Raw genomic sequence first — 13,594 nt, 5'->3', positions numbered from 1 at the left:
TGCTGCATCCCAGAATGGGCCACATAGCTGGCTACAGGAAGGCGTTTAGCTCCAACTTTCAGCATACACACAGTAGTTGGATCGGATCAAAGTCGGATCACATTTATGCCAAAAACAAACCCCACTGGAGTTTATCTGGAACTGGACTCATACCACCTTCTCCAAAGCGTCTTGTTTTGATCCACACCTGAGTGGAATTACCACATTAACATCTGCACAAACAAACTACACTAAGGGTGGGGTATACTGGTGCTGAATAAAAGTTGTGCAGTTCTAAATGTAAAACGTTCACGCTGGCTAAAGTACCCTTAAAGAGGATACTTGTGGAAATGCTGCTGGGTTTGGTCACTTTCACTAACAACATCAAGTCATTATTAAAGTAGTGCTACGACTCTCTGACCTTACTTTTTGCCATTGCTGTGCAAACACAGCAATGGTGTAAACACTGTACTGCCTGTTCATACTGGCACGCCTACTCAGTGTACATGAAGGGTTATTTGAAATGCATTTACAGGCTTACTAGTACTACTTACTACTTAATTAAAAAAAAAAAAATTAAGCCTTGTCTGGATGAAGATGGTTTGCTATTTAAAACCATGTTTTTAAATGATTACATTTAATTTCAACAATACACATAAAGATAATGAGGGGAAAAATACCCTCTTTAGTTGATTACTTGATTGTCATTTCAAGTATAAAATTGTGTCTCTTTTGAAAGGGAATAAAAAGAGAAGATGTAATTGGCCTTAATCATAGCCGACCACTAATGCAATGCCATTTAATATGTAATGTAATAAAGGATCCGGCCTAATCTCACTCAGTGCTCATGCCTCTGGCTATGCAAACACTAAATGTTCCAGCATGCCCTCAGCAATGCAGACATAGCTCTGTTTACTTTTTCAGCTTTGACTCAGAAAAAAAAGTTGTAAATTGTTGGTGTGATGGTATGTTGGTGGTGAGTAAGTGTCCTGATAATCTCAGGAAGTAACATTTTGAAATGAGACGCTGTTGAATCGACTGTAAATGAAATGGTGAATGCAGAAGTGTACACTGTAGAGGTGGAACAGTTTATTGAGGGTCACCACTTCTTGATTTTTTTTTAGCTGTACTTAACAAACGGATTAGGGAAAAGTGGTTCATCAACTCACAGATTATTACTAAGGGATCTACATGCTCAGTAAAGCTGGTTGTGTCATTTAAATGATGTTCAATTGGTACCCAAATGGGGCCCAAAGTGGGACAATAAAATATCCCCCCAACTCTTGATACTAGGCAGGATGGATCCATGATTTCATGCCTCAGTTTCCTGCTCTTAAACTGACAGGAAGTGGCACCCGGAGTGGTCTTCTGCTGTTGTACATTCAGAGATGCTCTTCTGCATACCTGGCTTGTAACGAGTGTTTGTGTGAGTTACTGTTGCTTTCTTTATCAGCTAGAAGCAGTCCAGCTGATAAGAAGCCAGACGTCCTCTGACTTCTGGCATCAACAAGGCATTTTCACTCAGAGAACTGCATGCTCATTGGTTAGTTTCTCTTTTTTAGACCATTCTTTGTAAACACTATAGATGGCTGTATGGGAAATTGCCAATAGATCAGCAGTTTCACCGTGCCGATTTGAATATGGCAGGGTTACTGCACTCTAATTCTTGGTCGGTGAGTGCATGTCAGGTGTAGATGATGGTCTTGCAGTGTATTGCCAAATCCCTCATTGCTATGGTATTGTATCATACTATGAGGGATTGTGTGATTCCAACCCCTAATACAAGTCTTTTATACCTTACTCATTGCATCTGTCTCTGGACATGATGCACACTTCAGTAAAGATGAAGGAATGTCTTCTTTCCCTTTTCTTTGTATATAAAGGGCCCGTCAGGGGCCTGAGTCATGAAGGAAAGGTACGAGCCTGGGAGTGTGTATTATGCATCACCACTGTTACCGTCATGTAAATTTGTGGGGTAGCTGTTAGGTATATACCTAAGTGTGAGCTTTCTAATTAAATACAGAACTAAACTTAGTGAGGGCATGACTGGGATACAAATGGTTTGCTTATTGTTTATACGCATACTGTTTGGATGATTATGGTGGTAATGTGTTACAGAGCCTGTGGGATACAGTGATTATGCGACGCAAAACAGAGAACGGCTGAAGGATACAATACAAAAAACTAAAGATTTAGTTTGTAGTGACAAATGACTAATTTGTTAAATTTGCAAAGATAAACTGTGACGCGCCGCTGTGGACTGAAGCAAGCCGATGTTTGCTTGAGCCGTTTGGCGATTTCATTCCAGTAGTTATTGTTTTTTGATATCCCTCTGAGAAGCTGTGAGATATTTATTTTGTCACCATATTCAGTGTTGTTTGCTCATAAGTCTCTCAATGACAGCTGTGATAATACTGTGACAGTCTGACAATGATTACACTCAAAAGTGGCTGAAAAAAACATTCTTGGGGAATTGTCTCTTATCTCAGAGAACAAACAACTTTGAACATGGATTTTAGTTTGTAGTTTGATGGATATGTAAATCAAATCAAATCAAATCACTTTTTATTGTCACATCACATGTGCAGGCACACTGGCACAGCACATGCGAGTGAAATTCTTGTGTGCGAGCCCCACAAGCAACAGAGATGTGCAAACACAACAACACAAACGAGCAAAATACAAGAATGGCCAACCTGAAACTAATAAATATATGTACAATATATAATAGTGTATGCATTTCTGGATGTGTATACTAAATATTTTCCTACGTGTGTGTGTGTGTGTGTGTGTGTGTGTGTATACACATTTTTACAAATTAAATAGTAAAAAAATAAAATAAAATAATAATAATAATAATAATAATAATAAAATATATAAAATATACAGAGTTGAATATGTGCAAAACAAGTGGCATTTATATACAGTGTGGAGTGCATAATGTTAAAGTTCCAGTAGTGAAGCTGAGGTGTCTATGACGTGTTCAGCAGTCTGATGGCCTGATGGAAAAAGCTGTCTCTCAGTCTGCTGGTACGGGACCGGATGCTGCAGAACCTCCTTCCTGATGGAAGCAGTCTGAACAGTTTATGGCTGGGGTGACTGGAGTCCTTGATGATCCTCCCCGCTTTCCTCAGGCACCGCTTCCTGTAGATGTCTTGGAGGGAGGAAAGCTCACCTCCAATTATCTGTTCAGAGCACCGCACTACTCGCTGGAGAGCTTTGCAGTTGTAGGCGGTGCTGTTGCCATACCAGGTGGTGATGCATCCAGTGAGGATGCTCTCAATGGCACAGTGATAGAAGGTCCTGAGGATGCGGGGGCTCATGCCGAATCTTTTCAGTCTCCTGAGAAAGAAGAGGCGCTGCTGCGCCTTCTTCACTGTTTTGTTTGTGTGTACTGACCACGTAAGATCCTCAGCCAGGTGTACGCCAAGGAACCGGAAGCTGCTCACTCTCTCCACAGCAGCGCCGTTGATGGTGATGGGGGTGTGTACTTCTCTGCACCTCCGGAAGTCCACTATCAACTCCTTTGTCTTTGCGACGTTGAGGGTGAGATGGTTGTCTTGACACCAGTGGGTCAGGGTGCTGACCTCCTCCCTGTAAGCCGTCTCATCACCGTTGGTGATAAGACCCACCACTGTAGTGTCGTCCGCAAACTTCACAATGATGTTGGAGCTGTTAGTGGCTGTGCAGTCGTAGGTGTAGAGTGAGTACAGGAGAGGGCTCAGTACACACCCCTGTGGAGCACCAGTGTTCAGTGTGATGGGGGATGAGGTGATGCTGCCCAGTCTGACCACCTGGCGTCTGTCAGACAGGAAGCTAAGGATCCAGCTGCAGAGGGAGCTGCTCAGTCCTAGATCCTGCAGTTTCCTGTCCAGCTTCGAGGGAACGATGGTATTGAATGCTGAGCTGTAATCTACAAACAGCATCCTCACATACGTGTCTCTCTTCTCCAGGTGTGACAGGGCAGTGTGTAGTGTCAGGGCTATGGCATCATCAGTGGACCTGTTGTGGCGGTATGCAAACTGTAGAGGGTCCAGTGAGTCGGGTAGTGCAGAGCAGATGAAGTCCCTGACCAGCTTCTCGAAGCATTTGCTTACGATGGGGGTCAGGGCTACAGGTCGCCAGTCGTTCAATGAGGAGATGGTGGAGGATTTGGGTACAGGGACGATGGTGGCCATTTTGAAGCAGGCTGGGACTACAGACAGAGAGAGGGAAAGGTTGAAGATGTGCGTGAACACTCCAGCCAGCTGAGCCGCGCATGACTTGAGGACGCGGCCGGGAATCCCGTCCGGACCAGTAGCTTTGCGTGCGTTCACCTTCCTGAAGCACTTCCGCACATCCTCCTCAGACACAGTGTGTGCACTGACGTCATCCGCGGTGCGCACACTGTCCGGTCTCATGGTGTTTGCTGTGTCGAATCTAGCGTAGAATACGTTTAGATCCTCACATAGAGAGGCCGTGGTCTGCGGTGTGCTGGTTTTCCCTCTAAAGTCTGTGATCGTGTTTAGTCCCTGCCACATACTCCGAGGGTTGTCAAACTGTTGTTCCACCCTGTCCCTGTACTCACGTTTGGCTGCTTTGATCGTCTTCCGGAGTTGGTAATGTGCGTGTTTGTAGTCCGATGTGTTCGCGGAGGCAAAGGCGGTGTTCCGTGCCGCCAGTGCCGCGCGAACATCTCCGTTAATCCAGGGTTTTTGATTTGGGAAGGATTTGACTGTTCTGGATGGGACGACATCTTCCACGCATTTCCTGATAAATCCACAGACTGAGTCTGTGTATTCATCAATGTCTCTGGCGGCCACGTGAAACATTTCCCAGTCCGCGTGATCAAAACAGTCCCGCAGCGCAGACTCCGATTGGTCCGTCCAACAGTGCACCGCCCTCCGGGTTGGAGCTTCCTGTTTCTGCTTCTGCCTGTAGGCGGGCAGGAGCAGGATGGAGCAGTGATCTGATTGGCCGAATGGGGCGCGGGGGAGGGCTTTGTACGCATCCCGGAAAGAGGTGTAACAGTGGTCGAGTTGCCGGTTTCCACGTGTGTTGAAAAGGATGTGTTGATGGAGTTTTGGTGAGACTTTCTTCAGGTTTCCCTTATTAAAGTCTCCGGCTGTGATAAACGCTGCCTCTGGGTGTGCGGTTTCCTCGCTGCTGATCGCGCTGTACAGTTCCCTGAGTGCACGGTCAGTGTCGGCTTGTGGGGGAATGTAAACAGCCGTAATAATCACTGCTGTAAATTCCCTCGGTAGCCAGAATGGCCGGCACTTAATCATCAGGTACTCCAGGTCCGGTGAGCAGAAGGATTTGACCGGGTGCACGTTCGCATAATCACACCAGCTGTTGTTGATCATGAAACACACACCACCGCCTCTGCTTTTCCCAGTAAGATCCTGTGACCTGTCCGCGCGGTGCACAGAGAACCCCGGCAGTTGTATTGCGGAGTCCGGTACTTTGTCCGATAGCCAGGTTTCTGTGAGGCAGATCACGCAGCAGTCCCGCATCTCTCGCTGGAATGAGATCCGTGCCCGAAGCTCGCACAGCTTGTTCTCCAGAGACTGCATATTAGCCAGTAATAAACTGGGTAACGGTGGTCTGTAAGTGCGCCGTCTCAGTCGAACCAGAACGCCAGATCTTCTCCCTCTGCGTCGGCGTTTGCGGCCTCCAGGGCCAGAGAACAAAGGCGTCTCAGGTGAGATGAATGGGGGGTCTGCAAACGGAGCGTCCGTGTTGCAAAACTTGAACTCCGGAAAGTTATAAGAAAGACCGTCTTTTATGTCCAGTAAGGTTTGTCGGTCGTACACAAGGAGACAAGTGCTGCTCGTGAAAAAATAAAGGAAAAGTAAAATTAAACACAGAAGAAAGCCGTTGCTTGGGGGAGCTCGCGACGAGGCTGCCATACTCGGCGCCATCTTGATCACTATATGGCAGAATTCACTTTACATTGACTGTTTTACTTATGTATATCAACTATCGACAGTCTCTTGATTGCTAGACAGTGTTGTAATACAGAGTGGCTCTTGTTTTCATATTTCTCAGTCTGATTGTTGCCTTGTGCAGGCTAGATAGCATAAATGGCACTTGTATTAATCATACACAGATAAGGATTCACTTCCTCTCCAAGACAGAATTTGTAATGACCACAAGCAGATGGTTTGGTTTGGGAATGAAAAACAGAGAGGATGTTCGCACATACTGGTGTTATATGCTCTCTTGGCCCCAAGACAGCACATAAAAGCAGTACCAATTATGATATACTTGAAAGTTCAAATCAAATGATTTTCTCTGAGGCTAATGCACAATGGTTATACTGCAGAGCCCTGACAGTAATGGTTTATGGAGAAAAGATCTTGCAACTTATACGCACCAATGACTAGATGAGCCAAAATGCTGCAAAATAAACACGAATTTAAGGTGGTTTTGAAGTATGCAGTTGTCACATTTAGTGTGTAGATTGTCGTGCAGAGGACCCGAGCACAGAACGCTGCAGGCAGAGCACTAAAGGAAATGTAAAACTTTATTGTGGATTATCAGAGTCCTAAACTACAAAACTGTGGACTGTAATTCAAGAAAGTACCAGGAAACACCTGAGCAAGCGAAGGACAGCTCACACGGAGAGTCACTCAACAGGACAAAGGACATAAGGAGGACTAGAGTGTATATAAACACAAGGACTGTTAGGGATAAGGGACAGGTACACACAGTCAGGGCAATCATGGGAGTCAGACACTAAGCAACATTCAAGGCAAGACAATACAGAAAACATATGCCAAATGAAACCCAAACAAGGCAAAGACACATAACTAAATGTGGACGTAAGAAGACTTGGACTAAACAAGAGGACAGATACAAGGAAACACTAGAGGACAAAGTCATAAACTTAGAAAAACAAGACAACTACACTCATGAAAATTAACAAGCTCAAAAGAGAAATTGAAATTCAACAACTAAACATTATAACAGTAATTCATCTTAACGGGCATCCAGACTCCATAAACACTAAACAGTAACCAGAATAACCAGGAAGTCGTGCTCAAGATACTGGAAATATAATAGAAAAACCAGGAGACTATAAAGAGCAGCGCTCAAGCAATACAAAACAACTGGCAATCACTGAGAACGTGATCCAAAACACCGAATCCTAACAGAGAAAATGAATACCAAGAAAACCACGAGATGACAACAGGAATCAAAAACATCTGTAACATCACAAGAAATCAAAACAAGAATCGACTGTTTAACAAAACTCAGACTTGAATATATTCACTCAGATAAGATAGACAAGTACCTGAGATCAAGGCAGCAGTAAATTATTGCATCATCATCATTATTATTATTATAAGTAAGGTTATTGTTGTTAATTAATTAGGTTTTATTTAACTGGTTGTCAGCACTTGAGAGGCTTTGGTGCGCATATTTTATTGAGACTGTTCTAATGTGTTGTTCAGTTATTGTAGTAGTAACAAAAAAAACAGTAAAAAAAATGTGGTAAAACTTAACATTTAGAATTATTAAAAATTATGTTGAAACAAGCAAATCTAGTCAGCTGAATAAAGACAAGAATTAATAATGAATTTAAAAGAAAAAGTAACAAATTGCAATAGCTTTCTTTATATGTAAGTCTGACAGCTAGCTCATGAAAATTCAAATATATTCTTTATTATTTATTGCAAATTGAGAATGAGTAGTCTGTAATAATAATAATGATAATAATAATGATAATAATAATGATAAAAGCTATTTATATGGAAACAAACTGATCCTTGAATTAGTGCTCCATGGCAATTTCCCCCGACTGTACACGTCGCAGACCATGAAGATTTGATACTGGAAATAAATACTTGTTTCACTGTAAAGAGGATCTGAAAGCTGGTCTGATCGACACTTTTTCTCTGAGAAAGCCTCGTGTCAGAGTTGAAGTTGTTTTTTGTGTTGTTAAATTTGCCTGTGAGTTCCTGCTCTGACTTGTCAAAATGCTTGCAAACTTTCATCAGGCCTTCCAAGATGACCTGAAATAAATCTTAACCTGCAATATGTGATATCTTCTTAATCTTCTCGGAAAGATTTCATGCTTCCGAAGTTAGAAATGTAGCTCTGTCAGTCTAAGCCACGCGTTCGGAGCGAGTTTCTTACAGCGTCAGCGGTGCAAATATCTGGATTTGTTTCTCTTATCGAATCGCCCGTTGAATATGAAAACGTTTTACTCGGGTTGCTTCGGTCTTGGACGACTGGTGTTTCTGTATTGAGTGATGGCTGTTAGAAAATGTCAAATGTCAGGTGTTAAGTTGTGAAACAAGGTTTTTTTCCCCTCAAGTAGGTGTTATTCAGCGGAAGTTTCACTGGACGTTCAATCCTTCATGCCCTCAGGCGCACTGTAAACACAACTGGCTGCGAATCGTCGACTCAGACAGAAAGGAAGTCATTTTTTACTCCATAAATATCTGCAGCCATAATACCTGGCTGCAAAGCCAAATTGCTCTGCTGCGATACTAATGCATTCACCACATTAAAGAAGTGAATAAATGTAATTTTCATAGACTGTATATGTGGTATTTTTTACAGAGTGCGAATGGAAACCTCTGGCTTTTTATGGAGAGAGAATCTCTTGCTTCCTCTTATCCCTGTTTTGGATGTCATTCTGCTAGGCATTTAAGAGATGGAGCCATTTTTTGATGAGAGCAGAATCTGATATTATCTCTATTAACTCAAGGATTATACTCATTCAACTCACATTAGTGATGTAAAAAAGGTGACATCTCAGGCTTGTAAAATCGTATTAACACATTTCTGTGGTTGGAGGGGCACATTAAAATGGGTAATTTTGCTTCAAATGTGCAGTAGCATCACACAGTATGGCTCTTCATTTCTTTTCCCAATACCTTTTAGCTATTAGCTTTAATGCCTGAAATGAGGGCTTACGTGTTCAGGCGCATCACACTGAAATGCGTTCGGAGCTTTTTCTGATGTTTACCGCACCGCCATCCAGAGGGGGAAAGGAAAGGATAGAATTTTGACTGTTCATAAACACGTAACTGCTGCTTTGGAGAACATAAAGTCAACTGATTTGAAATTCAGAGGTGTGTTTAATGGTCAGGGATGCCACTGAGCTTTGAGGTTCAGATGGGAGGAGATCGATACAGAGTTGCTCGGAGGCAGTTTATGTCCAAACAACAGTGATGAGGGGTGAACAGAGATGGTTATTGGATTTTCTGATGCATTTTAATCTGTAGATGTTGTGCCAGACTGGTACTTGGTAGTTTGTGAATGCTGGTATTTCACTCTGGTTTTGGTTTGTAACTTTTTAGTGCACACAAGTTCAGGGAAGATATTTCTACCAGTACAACCAGGACAGGAATGCTACCCACTTACACTACATGTTGATGCAGAACTGCATTGACATGCAGGTTGTGATTTTCATTTGAGTCAACAGAGACCTGCTGATGATAAAAACATGTTCCCAGGGAGGTTGACATATATGAGTTTATGTAGAAGTGTCTCATAAATATTACATTAGCTGGTAAATAAAGCCTATAAGTACACTTCCTGTTAGGCAGGAATATGCAGTGTTTTAATACATGTATTTGCCACACTATACTTCTGTGTGTTTTTTTGCAGTGAATTTACCCATTTGTAACCATTGGATGGCAGTATTGACTTTTAAAATCCTGAACGTAAAGGAAACACATCTTACTGCGTCATTATAACCTCATAATGCCAAGAACATGGAAGCTTCTGCTGAAAGATTACAAGTGAATATCTGCTGTTAAGTGATGAAGCATGACTCACTGCGCTGCTGTGGCTATAGCTCATTTAAGAGACGAAGGATTAGGAAAATCTTATCAGTTATTTTCTGAAATTGAAAGAGTTTGTAAGAAATTTTAAAACCGTAACGTCAGTGAAGATAATGTTGATATTTCAAGGCCACCCAAGGTGGAGGGAGGTTTTCTTGTTGGATTATTATTGTTGACGTTTGGACAACACTGGTTTTTACATAAGAGAATTAATTTAAACTCAGTAATCAGAAGGCACTGGCTCGTTTTTTGTCATGATTTCTAGTTGTTTTTTCCCCTTGTTTATTCATCAGCAATTTTTAGCCTGTGAAGCATGGTAAAAGCTGACAGTGGCTGCACCAAACTACAGCCTCATTGAGCACTTTCTCGCTTTCTCAAACTAAACCCTTTATTAATCGTCCCTGCATAACAAGAAGAGCAATTTGTTCTCGATAGTTTGGATGTAATGATGAAGAACTAAATATCTTATTAAATGCAAGCAGAATGGGGGAAGAAATACAGTGCACTATTAAAAAGAACTGCATTATTATCATTTCTAATATTTATAACGTTTAATTTCTTCAGCTAAGTGATTCTTCTTCTGATTGTTCTGACCCACCTGGATTACTTTGATGAGAATCGTTTCATAATTTTTTGTAAAGTTGTCACATAGTAATTAGTATTCTGCGTTTCAGCGTTTGTTTTCGGAACCTTTTTGATTAATGACTACCTCGCTGAAATTGTATTAAAACGATCTATCATAAGAACATCAGGCAAAAAATTCTCTTTTATTTTTGTTCATTTTACAAAAGCAGGAAAAAAACCACCAGCGTGTATTATGTTATTGTGAGGATAATAATTAGTCGTTGCTTTATCGCTCACCTTTTCGGAGTTTGTTTCATGTTTGTGTTTTTGCTCTTTCTCATCAGGATGTTCTGAACAACCTGGGTTCCTCGGAGCTGGATGAAGACGACCTCATGTTAGATCTGGATCTCTCCGATGATCAGCGACACCGACATGGTAACGTTTTTTCTGCTGTTTCCGCCATAATAAACATTTGCATATTTTGCGGTGACATTGTAGGAAATCGGTGAGAGAATTCTGCAACCATTTTTAATCTTTTTAACCAGTTCTTAGCAGATTTCACTGATGATTCTGTACATGCAAAGTTCATTTAGATAATACTTCAAAATAGCTTTTCAAGATGCCTCCTATGCAGCGGGACTTGTTTCTAGAAGAACTCTGTGTAGGGGAGTTAATGGACATGTGACTGGATGATGAACAATTGCATCATAAGTTAAAACCCTGAGATATCTTTTGGAATTAAACAAGTTCTTTTACTCTTTATGATTCATGATTTGCACTCCCATTTACTACAATGACAAAAGACTTCATTGCGACTTTTACACTTTGGTAATCCATCCAGTCTGGGGGGCCAGATTGGACCCTCTTTGAGGACAGTTCTGACCCCCCAGACTCATGTTTGTAGGTTACATTACTCATGTCCTTTATATCTGTATCTCTTTTAATTAAAGGGAATATCTCCTCTCTCACCTTCCTCTCTGGTGTCACAGTCGCTCCCCTGTCTGGTTTTGCTTCAATCTTTGCCTCTCTTTTTCCTTTATTAGTACACTTCTCCCTCATCACCTTAAAGCATGAAACCAGTGTTCTCCCTGCTTCTTTCAACACGTGCTGGGACTTTGATGCGGCTGCCTCATTTACACCAATTCATCTCCTTTGTTGTTCTGGCATTTCCATCACACTTCTCCTGACATGCGTCACAGTTGAAAAGTGTCTGTCGGAGGAAAATCGTTGCTCGTGCCCTGCCACGGTAGAGCATAGGAGTGCCAAACACCCTGAACCCCAGCTTCCTCTCATACAACACATAAGAATAGTATTGCGCTGAAAAAGTGCAGTGTAACCACCAAACATACAAATCTGTTAAGAGAAACTCTGTGTGTGCTCATGTATTGGCTTTTATTGCATCCATGTCTTAAAAATGGGATTTTTCTGTTATGAGTCAATGTTACAGTGAAATCGTTAGCTTTTAACCAGCAGTGCTGTTTTTTTGCGCAGACATAACTGAGCAAAATCGAAAGCTCTTGCAGTTACTGTCTGTACTGATTATATTTCTGACCTGTGCTTGCAAAGGTTTAGTTCGTATTAATATGCGTCAAACCAGACAGATATACATAGTTGATGTGTGGTAGAGTGCAACACACGAAGAAAATGACTCAACGAGGTAAACATGAGCTTGTGATCATACTCCATTTCTGTGCTTCATGTTGCTCAGACACAGGGACTACAACAATGCAGCGACGGGGTGCGTTTATGTCAGCTCGACTAGCTTTGTCTCTTATCAACAGATCTATCGGTGAAATTATATGTTAATGTGAGGTTGGATTCATCTATTTCTAGGCCATATTTAAGTCCCAGATGGGCTCCTAGAATATTGCAGTTGCAGTCAAATAAAGTAAAATGCTCAGCAGCACTGAGAAGTAAAGAATACAATGGAAGCTTCAGCGCTAATAAACAGAATTTCCTATGCTTATGGGGTTTGAAGAGCATTGGGAGGCTGGGTGGTTCACTCACACAGCCAGTCAAAACACACACACACACACACACACACACACACACACACACACACTGGAAAGATCTCTACAGGCACTGGCTGATGCAGAGCTAAGGGAGGCACCATCATTAATATACACACTAGCACACAAGCGTGCATGCTTAGTCATTAGACCTAATGGTTTGCAGACTGTAGCATGAAATTAAAGGTTTGATGAATTGTTCTCATAAAGTCAAGGGACTAAGACTCTGTGCTGGCATTAGAAGAGTAAGGTTCTTCCACAAACTCAAATTACAGGAACTCATTTAAACACACCGTAACAGACATTCACGCAGAATACACAATACAGACACGCGCAGATCCATGCACAGGTTCATATAAAGATGTATATGATGTATACGTACACAATTTGATGCACACCCATCTCACAATCCCTTACGCCCACGCACTCATCGGTACTCCTCATTTTGACCTCTCTCAGGTGGCTTGTTGAAGCCGTTATTAAAAAGCAAGCAGTTTCACAGCAATTTATGGCCCACAGGGCTCTGCGTTCTCACTCCTATGGTGACTCATGCCCTGTGGAATCACACAGGGACAGTGTGAGAGACAGAGACCTTTGCAAAGACATAAAGAAATACCAAATCTTGGCTTTATATCCAACTTTTATTTCACTGTCTTTTATATTGGCCTGTTAAATGTGCCATTGAATATTTAGGCATAATTGTAAAGAAACACAAAAAACAACAACTGATGGTATGATGATCCCAACGGATCACTACTGAATTTTAATAACCTCTTTGATCCAAGTTTTATAGCTCTAATTCATCTCAAAAGAATATTTAAACAGAGAGCTGTGAATTCTTCTTAGGCTAACATATGTTGTCAGTCAGATTGTCACCTGGGGTTAGAGAAAACAACTTCAATTCATTACATGTCTGTTTGGTTGTGTGCACAGTGTCCAGAGAAGACTCCAGCCAGTCTCTAGCTTCCTGTCTGAACCTGCTGCCCTCACCTTTGGACCCATCTGGAGATCGCGTTTTGGGAAAAGAAAATATTCAGAGGTAATAAATACGTGTGTTTTTATTGTAGTGCTTTTCTGTGCTTTGTGTTATACATATGTTTATAGGGACTGTCTTAAAAATTCTTAAGTCCATTTAGTGTAATTTTATAAAGAGCAGAGTTGTTTGGCTTCTTAAAAAAAAGGGAAAACAGCAGCTAGTTTTTAAAACACATGGGCCACTTTATTAGGTATACCCATTCTTTTACTCGTTAACAGAAATAT

At 41.7% G+C, this 13,594-nt stretch overlaps 1 protein-coding gene across 4 annotated transcripts in view; it reads left to right on the top strand.

Annotated features, from left to right (window-relative positions):
• ccser1 (coiled-coil serine-rich protein 1) overlaps positions 1-13,594 on the top strand; it is a 128,918-nt gene that overhangs the window by 12,978 nt on the left and 102,346 nt on the right. For all 4 annotated transcript variants that reach the window (XM_082553599.1, XM_082553600.1, XM_082553597.1 and 1 more), the window contains exons 5-6: positions 10,670-10,760; positions 13,268-13,373. In XM_082553599.1, the coding sequence (XP_082409725.1) occupies positions 10,670-10,760; positions 13,268-13,373 (197 nt within the window). The remainder of the gene's footprint in view (positions 1-10,669; positions 10,761-13,267; positions 13,374-13,594) is intronic.

The sequence above is a fragment of the Aulonocara stuartgranti genome, assembly GCF_965226115.1.
Source record: "Aulonocara stuartgranti genome assembly, chromosome: 12".
NCBI lineage: Eukaryota > Metazoa > Chordata > Actinopteri > Cichliformes > Cichlidae > Aulonocara > Aulonocara stuartgranti.
This window is presented reverse-complemented; position numbering and strand designations above follow the sequence as displayed.